Source organism: Pseudopipra pipra, chromosome 28, assembly GCF_036250125.1.
Source record: "Pseudopipra pipra isolate bDixPip1 chromosome 28, bDixPip1.hap1, whole genome shotgun sequence".
Lineage (NCBI taxonomy): Eukaryota > Metazoa > Chordata > Aves > Passeriformes > Pipridae > Pseudopipra > Pseudopipra pipra.
Window position 1 is genome coordinate 43,367 of NC_087576.1, and position 20,921 is coordinate 64,287.

At 53.0% G+C, this 20,921-nt stretch overlaps 1 protein-coding gene across 12 annotated transcripts; it reads left to right on the top strand.

Moving 5' to 3' along the window:
* Nucleotides 1-74: 74 nt before the first annotated feature.
* KANSL3 (KAT8 regulatory NSL complex subunit 3) lies at nt 75-20,451 on the top strand. Of its 12 annotated transcripts, none has more exons than XM_064638030.1 (21): nt 75-357; nt 1,535-1,705; nt 2,886-2,976; nt 3,597-3,782; nt 3,908-4,039; nt 4,469-4,585; nt 5,019-5,120; nt 5,263-5,334; nt 6,117-6,191; nt 6,759-6,916; nt 7,506-7,569; nt 8,218-8,418; nt 8,920-9,076; nt 10,331-10,408; nt 12,925-13,113; nt 14,687-14,759; nt 15,758-15,906; nt 16,584-16,696; nt 17,215-17,434; nt 17,780-17,913; nt 19,887-20,018. In XM_064638030.1, exons 1-21 carry the CDS (start codon nt 113-115, stop codon nt 19,887-19,889), a joined length of 2,730 nt encoding a protein of 909 aa, XP_064494100.1. In that variant the 5' UTR covers nt 75-112; the 3' UTR covers nt 19,890-20,018. The 12 variants fall into 12 exon arrangements, with proteins under 12 accessions (XP_064494100.1, XP_064494096.1, XP_064494097.1 ...); XM_064638026.1 differs by lacking the exon at nt 19,887-20,018 and adding an exon at nt 19,415-19,815; XM_064638027.1 differs by lacking the exon at nt 19,887-20,018 and adding an exon at nt 19,415-19,815 and having other exon boundaries at nt 8,923-9,076.
* The last annotated feature ends 470 nt before the right edge of the window (nt 20,452-20,921 follow it).

Here is a 20,921-nt window from a genome sequence, read left to right on the forward strand (position 1 = left end):
CTCATTCCCCTCAGGATATCCTCGGCATCCCGCCCCGCGCACGCGCGCTGCGGATCCGGGGCGGGGGCGGGCCCCGCGCACGCGCAGTGCGGGGGGGGGGAGCGCTCCCGCCATGTCGCAACGCTGCGGGGACCGCGATCGCGATAGGGAGCACGACAGGGAGCGGGAGCTGCAGTGGTCGGCCCGCAGGATGGGTACGTCGCTGCTGCTGCAGCTGTCGGCGCACGAGCGAGAGCTGGACCTCGTGTGCCTCGACCACAGCTACGCCAAGCCCTGGAGCGCGCACCCCGATGCCAGCGCGGCCCGGCCCGCCCGACTGCTCTTCATCACACCCCGCAGGCACCTCGGCACCGCCCCGTGAGACACCGAGGGGCTGAGGGGAGGACTGAAGGGGGGGGGTGTCCGTGGGTGTGTCTTGAGGGGCTTAGGGGGCTTGCGGGGAAGGGGGGTCTTGAGAGAAGAGGGTGAGGGGTCTGAAGGGGGCCAGGGGGGGTCCTGAGGGGCAGGTGGTGGGCCTGTGAGGAGCGAGTGGGTGGTCCTGAGGGAGCTAAGTGGGCCTGTGAGAGGAGGGAGAAGGGCCAGGGGGACCCTGAGTGGCAGGTGGGGGGCTGTGAGGGGGCCTGTGAGGATCCTGAGGCGACTGGGGGGTTGAGGAGCCTGTGGGGGTTTTGAGGGTCAGAGAGAGCTGTGTGGGGCTGGGGAGTCGATGAGAAGAGGGGAGGGGGTGCTCAGGGACCTCCCTAGGGGCTGGGAGCTTGTCCTGAGGGGCTTGTGGGGGTCTTGAGTGGCAGATGGGTGGGCTGTGAGGGGAGTCGGGGCTCCTGTGGGTCTGGGGGGACCGTTGGGATCAGGAACCTGTGTAGGGACTGAGAGCATGTCCTGAGGGGCTGTGAGGTGGGAAGAGGAGCTGTGAGGCGACAGTGTGGGGCTGGGGGTATGAGGGAAGGATGAGGGTCCCGGGGGTAGTGTGGGGTTTGTGGAGCAGAAGGGTGGGGGCACCCTGAGGTCCCGGGGTGGACTGTGGGGTGGGTAGGGGGCTCCTCTGGGCTGAGAGGCTGTAAGGGGTCCTGAGGGACCTGTGGGGCAGGTGGGGGCTGTGAGGGGAGGCTGTGTTGTCTGTCAGGGGGAGCTGAGAGACTTGTGTACGGCTGGGGTCATGTGAGTGGTCCCATGGGATGGGGGAAGTTTTGGGGGGCCTGAGGGGAGGAGCAGGACAGGCCCTGAGGGATCTGTGAGAGGCTGTAGAGGGAAGGGGAGAATGTGAGCCTGGGAAGACAAGAGCAGGTTTGGGCATCCAGAGAGCTTGGCTTGTGGGCCCAGGTGGGTTGGTTTGGGGTCCAGGATAGGCTTGGTTTGGGGGTGCAGGGGTTTGGTTTGGGCATCCAGGGAAGCTTAGTTTGGAATCCAGGGGGCTGCCAGGGCACAGATCAGGAGTAACAGGGTCCCTGAATCTCAGTGCCCACCATAGCAGAGCCCAGGGTAACCCATCCCTGTTCTAAATCCGTCCCTGCCCTAAACCCTCGTTCCCTGGCAGGGAGGCCGACGTGCCAATCGACGTGGAGACAGTGACGCCTACCCCGGTGCCCCTGTACGACAACCAGAAGGCCCGGAGCGTGATGAACGAGTGCGAGAGGCACGTCATGTTCGCACGCACTGATGCTGATGCACCTCCACCCCCTGATGACTGGGAAGAGCACGTCAACAGGTACCCAGGGACAGCAGGGACAGGGAATTCTGGCACCCCCTGGAGTGCTGGGAGGGTTTTGGTGAGACTGGACACACAGGGATGTTACTGAACTGAGCTATGTTCAAGGAAAATGGATTTTTGTGTCCAAACTCATCTGGCTGCTGTGAAATCTGAGTGTGATGGTGGGGGGTGGCCCAGCTGGTGAACCTCTCCCACATGGCATCACAGAATCATTAAGGTTGGAAAAGACCTCTGAGGTCATTGAGTCCAACCTGTGCCCGATCCCCACCTTGTCACCCACCCCAGAGCACTGAGTGCCACGTCCAGTTGTTCCTTGGACACCTCTGGGGATGGGGACTCCACCACCTCCCTGGGCAGCTGCTTCCAATGCCTGACCACCCCTTCTGTTAAGAAATTCCTCCAGATGTCCATCCCATGAATCCATCTCATGTATTCAGGGGAGGTTGGAACAGTGAGTCATGGAGTGATGGTACAGATCCATAGACTCATTTGGGTTGGAAAAGCCAAATTTTTAAGGTCATTGAATCCACCCATTCCACAGCACTGCCAAGGCCACTACAAACCCATGTCCCCAAGTGCCACATCCACAGGGATGTTAAATCCTCCCAGGAGTGTGGACTCCACCCCTGTGCCAGGGCTGAATGGCCTGTTCCATGAAGGAATTTCCCCAGTATCCAACCTGACCCTCCCCTGGCACAGCTTGAGGCCGTTTCCTCTCATCCTGTCCCTTGTTCCCTGGGAGCAGAGCCCAACCCTCCCTGGCTTCACCCTCCTGTCAGGGAATTGCAGAGAACAAGAAGGTCCCCCCTGAGCCTCCTTTTCTCCAGGCTGAGCCCCCTCAGCTCCTTCAGCCCCTTCCCCACTCCATTCCCTTCTCTGAACACACTCCAGCCCCTCAATGTCTGTATTGAGGTGAGGGCCCAGAACTGTCCCCAGGAATGGAGGAGCCTCAGCAATGCCCAGCACAGGCAGGGATCTGGGGAGTCACTGGATTACACGTAGATCCTCAGTTCAACCATGTTCCAATGTCAAAGAAAATGAGGATGTGCATAAATTCCACCCTGTGGAACCCTCCAGCCCACAGTGTTAGCATTATGAGGAATTTGGTTGTTTTATGGACAGCAGCTCTCAGGCCCCAGGTGTGTGTGTGACAGCTCCTGTGTGTCTCTCCCCACAGGACAGGGTGGACCATGGCCCAGAACAAGCTGTTTAACAAGATCCACAAAGCGCTGCAGTCGGATAGGTTGGCTCGCCTGGCCAATGAGGGGGTAAGAGTTGTTGTTATCTGTCCTTCTCAGCAAAGCCAGGATGGAAGTCTTGGCCTTTGGATCATGTAGCCTCAAGGAACAGGCAGCTCTGGGCTTCTTTGAGCCATGATTTTTGTGGAATCATAGAATATCCTGAATTGAGAGGGACCCACAAGGATCATTGATCCAACTCCTGGCCCTGCACAGACACCTCAGCAATCCCACCCTGGCCCTGAGAGCGTCATCCAAACCCTCCTTGAGCTCTGGCAGCCTTGGGGCTGTGACCACTGCCCTGGGGAGCCTCTTCAGTGCCCAGCCACCCTCTGGGGGAAGAACCTTGTCCTAGTATCCAACCTAAACCTCCCCTGACATAGCTCCAGCACATTCCCTCATGTCCTGTCACTGGTCACAGAGAGCAGAGATCAGAGCTGCCCCTCAGGAGGAAGTTTTGACTTTCTGGGAGGGCTCCCCTCAGCCTCCACTTGCCTTCCAAGGACAGGTTTAGTTCTCACGGCCAGATGTTGGGCTTTGCTTCCAGGGGTCTTAGGGCTGCCCAAGCCAACACTTCCCTATGGATCAGGATGCATGTGACATGCTTGATTTTCCCCATAACTGTTCCTTTTGGATTTCCTGGTCTCCAGGCTTGCAATGAGCCTGTCCTGAGGAGGATAGCGGTGGATAAATGTGCCCGGAGGGTGCGCCAGGCCCTGGCCAGTGTGAACTGGGACACCAAACTTATCCAGTGGCTCCACACGACACTGGTGGAGACCCTCAGCCTGCCCGTGCTGGCCGCATACCTGGATGCTCTGCAGACCCTGAAAGGAAAGGTGATAAAAGCAGTGGGAGACTTGGCTGTCGTGGATGACCTTCTCCCTTTATCCAGCTCGCAGATGGAATTGTTATCCCTTGTTTTGTGTGTGTTTTCTCAGTCCCTCCTGGCCTCTGGTTTCAGATCCCCACGCTGATCGACAGGATGCTGCTCTCTTCCACGGCCAAGACAGGAGCAGCTGGGGCTGAGGCTCTGTCCCTGCTGCTCAAGAGGCCTTGGGACCCAGCAGTGGGTGTCCTGTCCCATAATAAACCAGTAAGTGCCTCTGGGGGCTTGTGGGGTGCAAGAGGTCCCACATCAACTTTATTCTTCCTCTTCCTTCTACCTCTGTCTGCTCTGCTCTTTCCCCCGCATTAGACTTGCTCAGTAATGGGGAGTCCTTCTGTTGGGCATGTTCCCCCTGGGCTATCCCAAGGGAGCTTTGGCTTGGGAAATTCATACTCCTGTTCTTTCCACCTCTGTCTTCTCCCTGAGCTCTTTTCCCCGTGTTTTTGACTTTCTCAATGACGGGGAGTCCTCCTGTTGGGCACATTCGCCCTGGACTGTCCCAAACTTTGGCTTGGGAAAACAATCACTTAACAAGCTGTACAAGGTCCCTCCTGCTTCCCTATGCAAGCCAGGAAGGCAGTGAGGTCCCTCCAGAGAAGTTGCTCTCCCTGACAGGTCTCTTGTTGAACTTTGCAGAGCAAGTTGCCTGGTTCCCCTCTCATCCTCATCGCTTCCTCTGGCCCTGCCAACTCCATGTTCCCCGCTTCCCGACGGCACCGCTTCTGGCAGTCACAGCTCTCCTGCCTGGGAAAGGTGTGTGGGCTTGGCTCTGGGGGAAGGACAGAGCTGCTTCCAGAAGCCTTTGGTGCACCAAAATCCTTGGAAAGGATTTGTGTTTGAGGTTTTTTGATACTGTTATTAAGGATTGATGAGGGTTCTGGTAGGCAGGGGTTGGAGAAGGGAGACTGGAGGTCATGTTAGTCCTCTTGGCTATGGAGCTGCTCACTCATCTCCTAATGAGTGTGTTTGATACACTGGAGTGAGGGGAGATGTTTTCTGGTGGGAATCCATGGGGAGTTCTCCATTTACTGTGGTTTTAGTAGCTAGAAATGAATCCTAGGGTAAAGAAGGAGAGAAAGCACGAGTTCATGTGTAAAATGGGCTCCATTCTGTGCTAATTGTTGTCAGCACCTGTTGTCCTCAGTAAGGCCTTGGTTAATTCCTGATTTTCCCTCTCCACTGGCAGGTGATTCCCATTGCCACCTCCCTGCTGAACAATGGCAGTGGGGTAGGAGTGCTGCAGTGTCTGGAGCACATGATTGGGGCTGTGAGGGGCAAAGTGGCAGAGGTGAGGGAGAGGTAACGGGTTTATAAGGGAGTCTTTGTGCTCCCATTGACCTTATTCCCATTCCTGGAGGTGCTGTGCTACCCCAGGGCATCATCTCATTGTCTGTCCTGCTTCTGCATTCCTGTGTTTTTGTCTCCTGTAGATTCACAACCACTTCTCTCACAAGCAGATCATCCTGATCGGGTGGAACACGGGTGCCTTGGTGGCCTGTCACGTGAGTACCTGATTCCTTTACATCGTCAAGGAAGCACAAGAAGGATATGGATCTGTTAGAGCAGGTCCAGAGGAGGCTGCAGAGATGCTCCAAGGGATGGATCCCCTCTGCTCTGGAGCCAGGCTGGGAGAGCTGGGGCTGTTCGCCTGGAGAAGACCTCTCCAGGGAGACCTGAGAGCCCCTTCCAGTGCCTGAAAGGGCTCCAAGAGAGGTGGAGAGGGACTTGGGACAAGGGATGGAGGGACAGGACAAGGCAGAATGGCTTCCCACTGCCAGAGGGCTGGATTAGATGGGATATTGGGAAGGAATTCCTCTCTGTGAGGGTGACGAGGAGCTGGGATGGAATTCCCAGAGAAGCTGTGGCTGCCCCATCCCTGGAAGTGTTCAAGGCCAGGTTCAACCGGGCTTGGAGCAACCTGGGATAGTGGAAAGTGTCCCTCCCCATGGGACTGGATGGCCTTTAAGGCTCCTCCAACCCAAATCCTTCCAGGGTTCTGTGATTCTCCCAGAGCCCACTTGGCAGCCTCAGTTCAGAGATGGATTTGAGAGACTGTTACACTTGATGGGTTCTCCTTGTCCCTTTCCTCTTTCTGTGGCCTGCTTTTGACCAGTCTGTGGTTGTGGGCCATTAGCAACTTGAGTCATTTAACATTTTCTAATCACTCTTTTAATCTCCAAAGCCAAGTGTAGCTATGGAAAGTGTTTCTGTGCCTGGCACAGCAGCTTTTGCTCCTGGGATGCTCTGTGCTGTGAGAATGCTGAGTGCTGCTCTCTCTGCCCAGGTTTCAGTGATGGAATATGTCACTGCCGTTGTGTGCCTTGGATTCCCACTGCTCACCGTGGATGGCCCCAGAGGGGTAAGGACCAGGTGGAGCTGTTGAAAGAACTCTGCTTTTCTTTAAATCTCCCTACATTGTTTCATGGAATCAGGCTTGGAAGTCCAGTGAAATTGGCATATTTTTTGCAGAATATCTGTGTGATTTGTCTTTGAAGGAGGTGTTGCATTTAGAGTAGGGACTGTTGCATTCCTGGTGGGATTCTTGATGCAATAGCAGGTGTGAGACGTGCTATCTGTGCTTGTCTCGGCTGTGACCTGTTTTTGCTGGACGTGTAGATCCCTCGTTAACCGTGCCCTGGGTCCCTCATTAATTCTATCATTTGGCACCAGAGCTGGTTTATTCCTTTATGAGCTGAGCAGTGTGTGACTGGCTTGGGAATAATTAGAGCTGTGCAAATGCAGTGGCTAATTCTGAGGGTGTTGGAAATCCATCTGGGAGGTGTTTGCTGGAGCAGTTTTCATCTGGACTCAGTACAGCTGTCAATCCCATCGGGATTATCTCCAAGTGCCTCTTCAGGTGTTCAGCTCCAAAGATTCTTCATCCTGGCTCAGCCCTTCCAGATTGCAATTCCCTGTGCTCTTGCAGGATGTTGATGACCCCCTCCTGGAGATGAAGACCCCCGTCCTCTTCGTCATTGGGCAGAATTCCCTGCAGTGCAACATCGAAGCCATGGAGGATTTCCGGGAGAAAATCCGGGCAGACAACAGCATGGTGGTGGTGGGGGGAGCAGATGACAACCTCAGGTAACACCCTGTCAGGTGGATACTCTCTTTTCCCAGGAATTCTGGGCAACATCTAGGCGTGCTGTGTAAATAAACCCCAGATTCGGTACTGGAACTAAGTGGGAATGGCATGAAAATGCTCCATACTTGGGTGAGTTTGGAATAATTGCACCAAAAAGCTGAACCAGTTGTGTATGGGAATGGGGTTGCCTGATCTAGAGCTGGACCCAGAGCACAGATCAGGTTTTAGAGCATCGTACGGATCAGAAATCTCTGGTGGGAAAAATCAGTAAAGGAGAGGAAAGAAAGAAACATAAAATTCTGACGCTGGGTCTGGAGAAAGAGCTCTCAGGTGTCAGATTTGCTTTGGAAAATGCTTTGGGATGCTGGATATTTTTCCTCAAAGTTTGTCTTGGCACTTCTGAGGGATCAATCTCATCCTTCCAGCTCTTGGGTTGTGACATGAAGGCTCTTACTCAGGCCTTACTCAATGTGTAACTGGGTAAGCGACCCATCTTGTGTCACTTGAATCTTTCTCTCAGGTGAGGATGTTGTGAGCATGGAAGTGGAAAACCAAACATGTTGATTTCCATCTGTTTTTATTTCCCAGGATAAGCAAAGCCAAAAAGAAGTCAGAAGGCCTGACCCAGAGCATGGTGGACAGGTGCATCCAGGTAACCATGGGGATCTTCCCTTCACACCTCCAAAAAAAGGGGTAATCCCTGCTGAAATGTCTCAATGCCCAAAGGTTCCAGCCAGGATTGGTTGGATTGAAGGGAATCTGTCTCCTGAGGGGAATTTGGAAGTGGCTGTTTCAGTAGAGATGTGCGATTCCTGGTGGTGCACCTTAAACAAGGAGCAGTTTCCTAAGTCTCTCAAGGGACACAGGTGGTATTTTTGGGGAGTTTGAAGAAACCATCATATTTCTCTCCCAGGTGTCCAAAATCAGCGGGGTGTGAGTTTTAATGTGAAAGCCAAAGTCTGTGAGGTTTTAGATGTTCTCCCTGTGGAATATTAGACCTCCAGAGCCTTATCCATTTGTCCCTTTGGGAATCTCATTCTTTGATTTGTCTGTGAGTTCATAGGGAATCTTCTTGCGGGATATTAAACCTCTAGAGCCTTATCCATTTGTTCCTTCAAGAGTCTCATTCTTGGGTCTGTCTGTGAGGTTTTAGGGATTCTTCCTGCGGAATATCAAACCTACAGAACCTTATCCATTTATCTTTTTGGGAATCTTATTGCTCCTTTGCTTCAAGCTGTGAAGATCCATTGTTAGAGACCTACCCACCTCTTAATCCAGCTATTTATTCCCTCCTCCCTAGGATGAGATAGCTGACTTCCTGACTGGAGTGCTGACCCGAGCCGAGAGCCACTCGGGCTCCGACCCCCGGGACCTGGATGCTGAGAAGAAGAAAAAGCCCCGTGACTCCACCAGGAGGGATCTATCCTTTGACTTGCCAGAAAGGAACAGCAGACCTACCTCCCCCGCAGCCAAAGTGCCAGCCTCGCCCTCAGGATCAGAGGTGGGAGCTTTTCCCAGGGTAATTCCAGCTGGGAAAGGCTGAGGTTGTGTAAAGAGGTACCTCTGTGCCACTGAAATATGTGGTGAGAGCTGTTTTTAGTGTTGAAGATGGAGGTAAGAGGATATGGAGGAGTGATGGCCTCAAGTTATGCCAGGGGAGGGTTAGATTGGATATTAGGAAAAAGTTTTCATGGAAAGGGTTGTAAAGCATTGGAAGAGGCTGCCTAGGGCAGTGGTAGAGTGACCATCCCTGGAAGTGTTTAAAAAACATATGGTTGTGGCACTTGAGGATATGTTTAGTGGTGACTGTGGTGGTGGGTTACGGTTGGACTTGATGATCCTAAAGGTTTTTTCCAACCTTAACAATTCCATTGTTCCAATAGCTTGTGGTGAGACAAATGAACCTTCAGAGATAGGTGTGCTCCAGCTGAAGGATTCCTGACACTCAGGGTTAAGACTGACTTGAGGAAACGTTGGGATAAGAGGTGTCCCTCTCTTCCAGCAGGACTTATCCAGCGTCTCCAGCAGCCCCACTTCCAGCCCCAAGACCAAAGTGGCCACCGTGTCCCTCCAGAAGCCCCCCCCAGTGGGCACCACACAGCTCCTCAAGAGGCAGGTGCCGAGGGCAGACACAGTCCTGACACACAAGCAGGCACAAGGTAATTCCCTGCAGCTTTCCCACCCTTTTAGCATCCAGATTTTTGGTCTTTTTCTGTCCTAGTGTGTGGAGGTTTTTGTCTTCAGAGTCCTGTCTTGAATTCCAAGCTCCCCGTGGCAACTTTTTCTCCAGCTTAGTCCCTGTCACTGCCATCTGAAAGGATTGGAGGGTTGGAATTATGTTGGGAATTATGTTTGTGGAGCTTGTGGAGTCTTCCTGCTGTTGGGGAGTGGGAAGGACTTTCACTTTGGCTCATCAAATCCCTCTGTAGCCTTGCTCTAATCCTTTTGGAAGTGGGAGCCCCTTGTCCAGTGTCATGAATCCTTGAAGGCTCCCTGGGAAGAGACTGAAGGTGCTCAGGAGAGAATAAAGATGCTCAGGTGATGTTTGAGGCTGTTGAATTGAGACTGAAACTGTGGGATTTAGGGAATTATAGAGTGATCTTGCAGTAAATGACTGTGGAAAACCCGCTCTGAATAAGAACCCACCCTGTGGAGTTTTGTGTCCTGTTAGTGTTGATTTAAAACCTTTCTGTGCAGCTTCATTGTGGTGGTGAATGCTCGGAGCGTAGGAAGTGGTTTTGTGGATGAGGATCCTCCTGGCAAATCCCTGGGCAATAGTTCTCCATCCTTCCTTCTCTCCTTATTTCTTTGCCCAGGGCAGACCTGAACAGGCTCATTGTTGTCTTCTGTGACCTTCCACATCCTCTGAAGCCTTTTCCTAATTCAGGGATAGACTCCAGGAGGAAGCTGAAGCTTGCATTTTCCTTAATTTCTCAGACAATGGACTGAAGGATTGTATTCCTTTGTTGTTGTAGCTGAGGGAAACAGTTTCCAGGTAGCACATGGGAGGCAGGAGGAGGGTCTGTGGGTCTTTTTGGGTCTTTGGCTGTGTCGCGGCTCTCTGGTTTAGTCAGCAATGCTGCTGCTCCTGGCTGGAGCTGCTGAGGGATGTGCTGGCTCACGTCTCCCAACTGCTCTCAGCTCCTTGGTGCAACTGAGCCAAGCTTAGCTGTGCTCTTCCAGCCAGGCCTGCTCTTGTTTCCAGGGCCTTTTCACAGTGGCTGTGGGGCTGGAGAGGGCTCCAAGTGAGAGGTGGGATGAGGAAGAGGTGGCTGTGTCTCCGTTGTGCCTGTGGCTGGATGAGTTATGTCCAGAGCTCTGTCTCTGCTCAGAGGTCTGTCTGTGGTGTCCCTGGAGCTCCCTGTCCCCTCCAGAGATCCTGTGATCCTGTAATTCTCTCTGATTCATTTCAGCTCAGTTTGCTGCTTTTCTGAAACAAAACATGCTGGTGAGGAAAGCTCTTCCTCCTGGCACCTCTTCATGTCTCTTTGGTGAGTATCCTCTCACTTCCCGCTGTCTCTCTTCCTATCTCCCTCCTCTCTGTCTCTGCTCCCTTCTTCCATCATCTTCCTCTCCCCTTGCATTGATTTGGGGATGTGGCCCAACGTGTCCCCTTGTCCCCCTGCTTTTTGCTTCCTCTTTGCTGTATTTGGAGCTGGAGCCAAGGGCCCACTTTACCTGGGAGCTGTGACTTTTCCCGAGCTCTTCCTTGTTCCCAATGGATAAAGGCAGTGTCTGGCAGTTGGTTTGCTCTGATGGACTAAAGCTTTGTGCACGAGTTTAACCCTTTTTCTTTGTTGGGGGTGAGAAGGGGACATGGATATCAACCTGAAGAGACCATGTGTGGTTGTAGTGGAGCATCCCAGACACGTGGGAGAGAAACAAGGGACAGCCAAGTGACTCGGAAGGGACACGTGGAGCAGCTTTGCTTGGTCTGAGGGAATTAGAGCAGAGAGGTCAGGGAGGGGGGATGGCTTTGGGAAGCTGTGATAGATCGGGGAGAGGGACACTGTCTGGACCAGGAGACATGTGGAAGTGAGCACTCCGTAGTCCTGGAGTCTCTCAAGTTGAGCACAGAGGTAACTGAGTGTGTCATGCTCTGAGGGTTTGGAATCAAGGGGCGAAATCCATAGTATCTGAAGATGTGTTTTACCATCACAAATGACAGTGAACGTGTGGATCTGGGGTTAGGAAGGCAGGCAAAGTGGAAATCCAAGGATTTGGGAGGCTGTGGTGGTGTCATATGAGTATGTCAGTACTCCATTAGGGTGCTGAGAGCTGACCTGGGTGAGAAGTTCCTCTGCCACCCCAAATGCTGTTGCCTTTAACTCTCCAACCATGGTAATCAACCCCTGAGGCAGGTATTGCCCCAGGCTGGTGGTTTGAAAGGTTTCTTTCCCTCTTGAGCCTGGTTTAGGGGTTTCTTTCTCCCTGGAGCCTTGCTTAGAGCTCTCCCCTGTGCCATGAGGGGAGAGAGCACACTTGGAGCCCTGCAGGGGAATCCCCAGCTGGTGGGAGCTGTGGAGAGCCTGGCACAAGCCTGGGGGGGTCTGTTCATAACTTCAAAAGCCAGTTAAAATCTCTGGGCTTGTTAATGCCTGAGATGTGAGGCAGGAAGGGGGGTGGAGCTTCATGGATCCACAAGGAAGAACAGGGTCCTCCCTGGAGTGGTGGGAACACAGAGGGACATTGGGTCACTGCTTGTTGATGCTTTGAGGGACACCTGACACCTGTGCACGTGCCTTTCACTGTCCTGCTTGGCTGGTGGCCCTTGGGTGGGGCTGTGGGGCCTGCAGGCTGTGCACGGCTCCGAGGACTCCCTGGATGCATCTGGGCCTGGATGGTGCATGTTTGGAGGAGGGCAAAGGCATGGAAGTGTTGCATGAGTGAACAGGCCTCAGGTCCAGCCTTGGAGAGCAGGACAGCAAGCTTGGCACTTGTCTTGGGGACCAGAGCAGCCCCAAAATGCTTGGAGTTGCCTGAAATTTCGGGATTTGACTGCAATCCTGTCCTACATCCACAGTTCTGAGGTGTGTAGGTGGTACACAGTGTATAAATATATACGTACACACACATATCTATATATATTTTATACAATATATCTGCACCTGGATATTTATAAATAAAAAGGGATGTACATCTTGGCCTCTGGGCTGTGGAATACATGGCTTGGATGCCCAGGACCATCTGGATACAGGGAATTCCCAGCATTTCAGGCTGGACTGATGATCGTGGGGGATGCTGGATGGGCAGGATGTGGCAGCTCATGGCTATGTCTTGTTCCTGAGCTGTTGGGGGTCCCCTGTGCTTTTTCACAGGCTTTGGCCCTGGGAAGTTTATGCTTTAGGGAGGATGGAATGGATGTGACACATCAAGGATGTGGCAGCAAAATGACACATTGGTGTGGAAGAGAACTCTCAACATGTGGGTTTTCTCCCCAAGTGCCAGTGTGGGACTTTGAGGGGCTTGGCTTTGCTGCAGCACCTTTTCTGCTTTGCTTGGTGCCTCCCAAAAACCTGCCCAGCTCCAGGAAGAATAATAGGTGTGCAAATCCCTTGGCTGTGTTGGAGGAACAAGCAGGCTGAGCTCTGATCCTGCACCATCTCTGCAAGTCTCCACCTTGATCCCCTCACCTGGAAATTAGGGATGTTGGAGGGGCCTTTTGCCAGGATTTGTATGTGCCACACTTCGAAATGAAAAGTGTTGATGTGGAGGTGTGGTATCACTGTCCACATCCATTTCCCTTCTCTGCAGAGGCAAGACAGATGTTACATCCCATCCTGCCTTAGCCTGTGAGTAGCTTAAGCCAAATCCTGGCCTTAACTCGGCGCAGGACAGGCAGGAGCCAGCTGAGGTGGAAAGGAAAGCGTGTTCCTGGTGCATGGGAGTGGGCAAGGCTGACATGGAGGGAACTGAGGAGGTGTGTGCATGGGCATGTGTCCCTCCTGTGCCCAGAGGAGCAGCGCTGACCTAGAGGTGCTCAAACAGCTCCTTCTGTGTCCCCCAGTTCCGGTGCCAGAGCCCTCGGAAGGGGCTGAGAAAGATGATGTGCGTTTGCAGCTGAAGAGGCACCAGCCCCCCAGCCCGACCCAGTGCTCCAAATCCTCCAAACGAGCCAAAATCAAGGTGACCATTGTCTCCCACGGGGATGCTGCTGCCATGGGCACCGGAGCTGCCCTCACCACCCAGGCAGAAAGTGAGTTGTGGCTGCACAGCTGCTTCTTAACCCAAAAACGGGCCCCTGGCTGTGCCCAGATCTGCCCTCAGGGGCACCTGCAGGGAGGGGAGGGAGCTGTGATTTATTGACCTATTGCTGCCATTTTTGGAGGAGTTTGCTGCAGAAAAGGTGGTGGCTCAAGGTGTGAGTGGCTTGGGGGCAGCTGGGGGAGTGTAACATGTTGGGGCTTGACAGGATCCTGTTTTCCATAGCAGTTGGAATTGCACATTCCAGCAGAATGCTTGGCTGCAGCCTGGAGCTGGGAGGTGAATTTTACACCTTCCTGTGGTCTAACACCTTCCTCTGGTTTTACACTTTCCTCTGGTCTTACTCCCTCCTTCCTCTGAGTGTGGAGCTGCTGCTGGAAGCAGGATGCTGGTCCTGCTGGACCCCTTGCTCCACGTAGGTCGGGTGCATCTCTGGTTCCGCTCCTCCCACCTGGAATATGCTCCTGCTTTAGGGATGGCAACCATGTTCCTCCCTTTGGAAGACCTTTGTGTGTTCAGACACTTCAGCCCCGTGGGGCCTGGAGTCTGGCACAGCACACAGTTGACGCACGTATAAAAATCCCAGCTTTCCTACCTCTGCATCTGGGAAGACCCACCACAATACATCCTGTATCCAAGGAGAGGTGATGTGCTCCATCTTCTTCCCCTTGAGCCTTTGGAAGAGAGACCAAAAGCTTTGGCTGCTGTTCCCTGTGACCCTGAAGGATGTTTTCTTGTCTGGAGTGTGTGTTTTCCTCCTGCCAGAGCTCCAGATCCATAAGGTTATGGACTGAAAGTGTCTCCGTTCTGCTCAGAAATCAGAGCTTTTTCCAAGCTGAGAAATAATTCTGCTCCTTTCCAAGCACCTCTTTGCTAATTTAACAGTTGTTTTAAACTGTGAAAGTACCTAAATCCACATCGTTCTGGAAGGTTACAGTTGATCTTCGGGCAGCTTTGAAAATCTCTGCTTTCTGGAGTCTTTTTTTATTTTATTTTATTTAATTTTCCAAACTTTACTTCTTTTCACAGAAAGGAAATGAATTACAGAAGTAAAACATGAACCAAAACAAGAATTCCCTCTTACCCGGTGTGAGCAGGAGGAAAGCACAAGACAAACACAGTTGTATCCCAAAAAACACCGCAATAAACAAATCTCGTGACTCGTCGCATCCCTGTGTATTTTGTAAAGTGTCTTTAATTAAAGAATCCTTACAAAATCCATCAGCCAGATCCCAAAAATCCATTGAGGTGGTTCAACTGTGCCATGATGAACTTAGGAAGGGATTAGTGGAGACAATGTTTAGGAGAGAGATTTGGATTTGGTGTCAAGGGGCTGAGATCCCCGAGACTTTGGAAGCGGATTCCTTCAATCTTGGCTGTCGTTCCACAGCAGTTTTGATTGGACTTTGTTCTTTGGGATGTGTGTTTTTCCTGGAGAAGATGTTCTGGGGGCAGGATGAACCCATGGCCGTGCCTGTGGGTACTTGTGTGAGAGGGGGATCCCTAAAAATTCCCTAAAGCCCTGTGGAGGAGGGAAAATGAGGATTTTCCTTTTTCTCTTGCAGTTGTCTCCGGAAAGCCGGTGCCCATGGCCGTGTCTGGAGCAAAGGAGCTCTCGGGGCTGCTCTCCACCCCCAGGTGAGTGGGAATTTGGGATTTATGAGCTGTGGGTCTCTTCGACAGGAAACACCACAACAGGGGCAGTCCTGCATATGGAGCTTTCTGGTTTCTTGCTTCTCACTGGAATGTTCTGCCATGTGGCAGGAGGCTTTTGGGCTCCTGGAAACTCGTTGTCACCTGGGAGTTGAGCCTGTGAATGGCAGAAATGGGCAGAAGTAGAAGGTATTGTGGCTGTTGGGTTATGTTTTATGTAGTTCCCCAAATTCAGGTTATCTGTTTTTTGAATGACCGGGGTGGCTTTGGCAGAAATTCAGTGTTTAATCCTTCCCTTAATTCCCTTTGACAGTCAAACTTTTATTTTCCCAAAGACAGGGAAAAGCCTCAAAGTGACTCATGAAGGTCATTAACTGCCCATAGGGATTTCTGTTGGGGGATGAATCTCATGCTGATGCCTGTTTTCCCTTCTAATTCAAACCCAAGCTTTGTGCAACCAGACTCTGACTGATCTTTTTGCCCAGAGAGACTGTGGATTCCCCATCCCTGGAAGTGTCCAAGGCCAGGTTGGACAGGGCTTGGAGCAACCTGGTCTGGTGGAAGATGTCCCTGGGTGGAACTGGATTTGAGGTCCCTCAAATGGGACCCAAAATGTTTTGAGATTCTGTGATCTGGGAGAGGAGAAGAGTTGTTTTAAATAGAAAATAGGTTTTAAACAGGACGAGTGTCACTTTGGGGTCAACGACTTTAGTGTAGGGTGACCCAGAGAGGTGCACGCTTGTAACAAGCCCTTCCAGTTTGGAAATCCATGGATTTTGCCACAGGTGCTCCTGCAGTGGAACAGGGAAACTTCCCTTGGACTTGATTATCTTAAAGGCCTTTTACAACCTTAACAATTCCATGATTCTCTTGCTTTGTAGCTCAACTCCCTTCCTTCAGGAGTCCTGCTGGTTGTTTGGGTTGGTGCCATCTGTGTCCCTGTGTGGTTTGTCACTGATGGGAGCCTCTTTCTTCTCTTTTAGGCTGAGTTCAGCAGCAGAGGCATCACTAAGCCCCGCTCCAGCTGGAATTCCCAGTAGCACAGCTCCCAGTGCATTCCATGCCCTGCAGAGCAGGCTGGTGGCCAGCAGCACCCACGGCCTGCAGGCCCAGTCAGCCAGTGCCCTCCAAGGTATCCACCTCCCTATGTCTGTCCCGGGAAGGTAAAAGGTAAACCAGGTTCAAAATCACTCAGTGGAGGCTCTTCCTTGCATTCCCTGGTTGCTTTGGGTCTGGTTGAGGCAGGATTTGTAGGGATTTGCTGTGGAAGATGCAGTGGGATGCAGCAGCTGACCTGATAATTGTGTCACTTGTATGTAATGATGCCTTGAAACACCAAACCCGACCTCTTCTTGCATCTTGGGTTTCACAAGTGACCCCATTTATAGCTGCAGCAGTGGAATGAAGCTGTGCTAGGGGGATTTAGGTGGGATATGGGGAAAAGGTCCTTTCCCCAGAGGGTGGTTAGGCACTGAACAGGCTCCCCAGAGTTTGGTCGTGGCCCCAAGGCTGGCAGAGCTCAAGGAGTGTTGGGACAACACTCTCAGGGACACGGTGGGATTGTTGGGGTGTCTGTGCAGGGCCAGGAGTTGGATCCATGATCCTTGTGGATCATCCAACTCAGGATATTCCGTGATTCTATGAAACATGTGGCACTATGTGTGTAGAGCAGCTTGGAGGATTCCCGCCAGCCTCGGGTTGCTGCTCGTTAAAGAGCAGGTTTCCAGCCATGGGACACACCTGGAATTTCATGCTGCTGAATTCTCCAAGCCTGATTTGATTCTTTTCCTGGATTTTTTTCTTTTTTAGGAGCAGCATCTGCCAGCAGCCTGCTTCAAGGGCTGAGCTTCAGCCTGCAGGACATTGGGACCAAGGCATCCACCCTCCCTGCCAGCATGGCTGCTGCTGGGCCACCTGTGCAGGTATCCACTGGAGATCCCACTGGGAAGCTGTATGCAGGCTGGAGTTAGAGGGAACTTGGACAAGGCCCTGTTTGCTCCAGGACCAGGAGAGATGAGGAGGGGAGGCTCAGTGACAGGTCTAGGGAAGGGGTCTGTGGGAAGGTGTTTCTAGGCAGCCTTCTAGAAAATGCTGAGTTGGAGAATGGATTTAGAGGAATCAGGGATCATTCTCCTGGATATTCTGGGAAAACACACACCTGTGACCTCTCACTGCACTGCTCATCCCTTCAGTGTGAGGTGATTTCATGCGTGGCTTCATTTGGAGTGGGCTCAGTTTCTCCCAGTCATAGTATCAAGCTGAAATGAGATGTGCAAACTGGAAGGGACAAGTTTACTGGCATTTAGACCTGCGTGTGACCAAGAAAAAAGTGGGAAAACCATGACCTCTAACACCTCTGGCTTCTGTGGGAGGGAGAGGCTGTGCCACCGCCTCATCCCCTTTCTTTCCAGGTGCTCAGTGCTGCTGCTTGTCCTTGCAGAGCTCAGCTGTGAAGGCTCCCACAGCCCTGCAGAGCCTCAGTGCCATCACCACAGACACGGGCACCATCGTCCGCACCATCCCTGTGCCCACCTCCCTGGCCCTGGGGGCCTCAGCCAGTGGGAAGCCCTCGGCCATCCACCAGCTGCTGACCAATGGGGGGCTGGCCAAGCTGGCCAGCAGCCTGCCAGGGCTGGCCCAGATCTCCAACCAGGCAGCAGGTGAGGGACATGGGGGCAGGGAGGCATCTGGAACACCCCCGAGAGTGAGGAAGAAGGAAGGACTGGGCTGGAACACCCCAACACCCTGAGAGTGAGGGATAAGGAGGCAGGGAGGTGCCTGGAGCACCCTGAGGGTGAGGGAGAAGGGAGGCTGGAAGGTGATCCAGGTGCCTGGAGCACCCCGAGACCAGCGTTCCCAAACCTTTTTCCTTATGGGCAACCACATGTGCTGGCAGTTTCCAAGGAGCCGCCTCTGATGAAAAGGCTTCTGGTGCCCCCCAAGCTGCTGATTCTGGCTTCCACAATCCCTCTGTCTCAGGGGCATCTCCCATGTGTGTTTTCCAGGCCTGAAGGCGCCCACGACCATCACTGTGACCCTGCGAGGGCAGCCCGGCCGTGTGAGCACCCTGAGCCAGGCGGCCATGGGGATGATCCAGCCCCAGCTGGAGGAGCAGCCCATGCAGACACAGGGCCCTCAGGTAATCTGGGACACCCTTCCCCACAGAATGTGTCCATCACTGCTCACTTGAGCTGTTTCTGACTGTCGCAGTCCAAGGGCAGGTGTGGCTGTAGTGGGGAAAGTGTTCTTGGTCACATCTCTTGGGTGTGATGAGTTGGTGATTTGCTGAGGTGGTTGAGAAGATTCAAGTCATCATCATGTCTGTGTCAGGGTTGATTGTGCTTGATATCACAGAATCATGGACTGGTTTGGGTTGCAAGGGACCTTAAAGCTCATCCCATTCCACCCCCTGCCATGGGCAGGGACATCTTCCACTAGACCAAGTTGCTCCAAGCCCGATCCAGCCTGGTCTTGGACACTTTCAGGGATCCAGGGCAGCCACAGCTTCTCTCGGAATTCCATCCCGCCCCCTCCCCACCCTCACAGGGAAGAATTCCTTCCCAATATCCCATTTAACCCTACCCCCTGACAATTGGAAGCCATTCTGCCTTGCTCTATCCCTCTCCAGCTCTTGGAGCCCCTTTAGGCACTGGAAAGAGCTCCAAGGTTTTTGCAGGGCAACCTGTGCCAGGGCCTCTCCACTCTCCCAGGGAACAATTCCCAGTATCCCATCTAAACCTTCCCACACTAATACTGCACCAAGGGAATCTCCAGCTAGACTTGGAAAACTGCCATCAGCATGTTACTGAATCCCCAGGTAAAAATTACCCTTCAGGTGAAGCCTTTGGATGGAAGTTGGGTGAGTACAAAGAGCAGCAGCCAGAAATCCTTTGTTTGTCCTGTTAGAGCTGACATTGCATCTGTCATTGCTGGGAGTTCCCATGCAAAATCATGGTTTACTGCTGGTTAAAGCTCAGATTTGGGAGCATCCACATCCTTCTGAGTTTCTTTCAGTCGCTGAGCTTAGAACCTGGCTAAGGCAGAGCTCAGAATCCTGAGCTGGTGCCCCTCAGATCCCCCCTGAGCACCAGGGGAGTAACTTGTGTGGGTCTGAAACTCCTCATCCATGTGGGAAACAGCTTTTGTGCTTTTCAGTAAACATCAGAGCTGCTGTGCTTCCCTTCATGTCCTTGTTACCTTTGAGACCCCCTAAATACCCAGGAGAAGTGATGGAACTTGACACAGATTGACTCTAGGGTTGAGTGGTTTAGGGAAGGGTTAATTTTTTATGTGGTGCCACTTGAAAGTGGATATTTGACCCTGAGCTGTGACTTTTCCCTACAATGCTGAGCTTGTGTGTTCAAGGCAGGGCTTAATTGTGTGGCTGGTGTAAGAGTTGCTTCAAAAGCAAACTGAAAGCTGCCTTTTACAGGAAATGGGGTGAGCTGTGTGTTTTTGTAACTAATTATAGCCCTTGACATCAGCTCCCTGTCCCTCTGGCGCAGAGGGTTACGTAATCCAGGGCTTCCTGGAACAGACTGGATTTACAAAAGGCTTTGGGGGATAATGCTGGGGGCTTAAACTCTTGTGTTTTCAGCAGTAGCCAGAGCTATTGTTGGTTGTTCCCTTTGAAATTCCAGCTGGGCCTTTGCAGGAAGCTGGAAGCCATTTCAACTGGTCATGGATTTCAACTGTGCCTGGAGCATCTGAGCTGCACTTTGAGGGGGTAGCTTTCCTTCCCCCTAGGCATCAAACAGGAGGGGAATCTGAGTGGTCTGGGAGTAGAGTGGTGCCAGTTTTCGTTGTTTTGGTTTCCCTGCCTGGGTTGTGCCAGCGCTGGGGTTTGTTTTGGGGTCTCACTCTGGAGAGTGGACCGGGCCAGGTCCTTCTGTTCAGTCTGGAAGAGCTGAAGGGTGCGGCATTGGGATAATCCCAGTGCTCTCCGTGTCCCCATCCCAGGCTTGGCTCAGCTGCACCTCAAGCCCTTGATTTTTGCTTCACATGAAGCAACATTTGCTTCATGGCCAAGATGCTTTTGGGGGGCACAATTCCCATCAGCTCCCAGGGTGAGCACCATGTCCCCCACTGCTGATCCTCTCCCCTTCTCCACAGTGACCACCACCAGCCCCATGAAGACCCTCTACATCATGTCAGCCGCCAGGCTCTCAGCTCTCACCAAGCCTGGGATGAGTGAGGCTCCTGCCATGCCACTCACACTGCTGGGCATCCAGCCTTCCTCCTCCTCCTCCTCCTCCTCCTCCTCCTCCTCCTCCTCCACTGGTGCCCTCCCCTTTGCCACCCTGGTGCACCCCAAGGTGGGACCTGCCCTGCAAAGCCCCTCCAGGATGCTCCTCCTGACCCTAGGGAAGGGTGACAGGGCCCTGGGACACCTCAGGGAGCGGGTCAGCTTAGCCAAGAGCCATGTCCTGGAGACCCTGGGGAGGGCTCCCCCCATGGTGGACAATGGCAGCACCATCATCCACCCCAGGGAGGCTCTCAAGCCAGCAGACACTTAGTGCGCATCCTCAGGCTGGACAGCTCCTCCAGCATCACCTACCAGCCGTAGGGACCCCAGGGACCCACAGGAAGGCTGAGGGGTGGGAAAGGAGCAGCCCCCTGGGCAGAGGGGTGATGTTTTTCTGGGTTTGTTATTGTTTAATAAAAATTTCCTTTTTTATTCTTCTGTGCTGAGTTTGTGGCCACAGCCCCTCCAGAGGCAGCTGGGGGGAACTTGTGGTGAGGGTGGATTTCTGGAGTTGTAGAGAAACAGAGGGACAAAATAGGAATGGATCCAGGGAAGGATCTACATTGTGGGTCCTGGGAGCAGGGGGGCAGCTCCTCCTGTACCTCCCTTACAGAATCAGGGAATCATGAGCAGGATGGATCATCCATCCATCTCCGGGCCCTGCACAGACACCCCAGCAATCCCACCCTGTCCCTGAGAGCATTGTCCAAACCCTCCTTGAGCTCTGGCAGTCTTGGGGCTGTGACCACTGCCCTGGGGAGCCTCTTCAGTGCCCAGCCACCCTCTGGGGGAAGAACTTTTTCCTGATATCCAACCTAACACTGCCCTGACACAACTCCAGCTGTTCCAGGGTCCTGTCACTGGTCACAGGGGGCCTGGGGAGTCTCCAAAAATCCAGGCAA

Coding starts and splice junctions, on each gene's coding strand:
- KANSL3 (XM_064638026.1), top strand. CDS start 113: ATGTCGCAACGCTGCGGGGACCGCGATCGCGATAGGGAGCACGACAGG. Junction 5,121..5,262: donor TGAGGGGCAAAGTGGCAGAG/GTGAGGGAGAGG, acceptor TGTCTCCTGTAG/ATTCACAACCACTTCTCTCA. Junction 6,192..6,758: donor CCGTGGATGGCCCCAGAGGG/GTAAGGACCAGG, acceptor GTGCTCTTGCAG/GATGTTGATGACCCCCTCCT.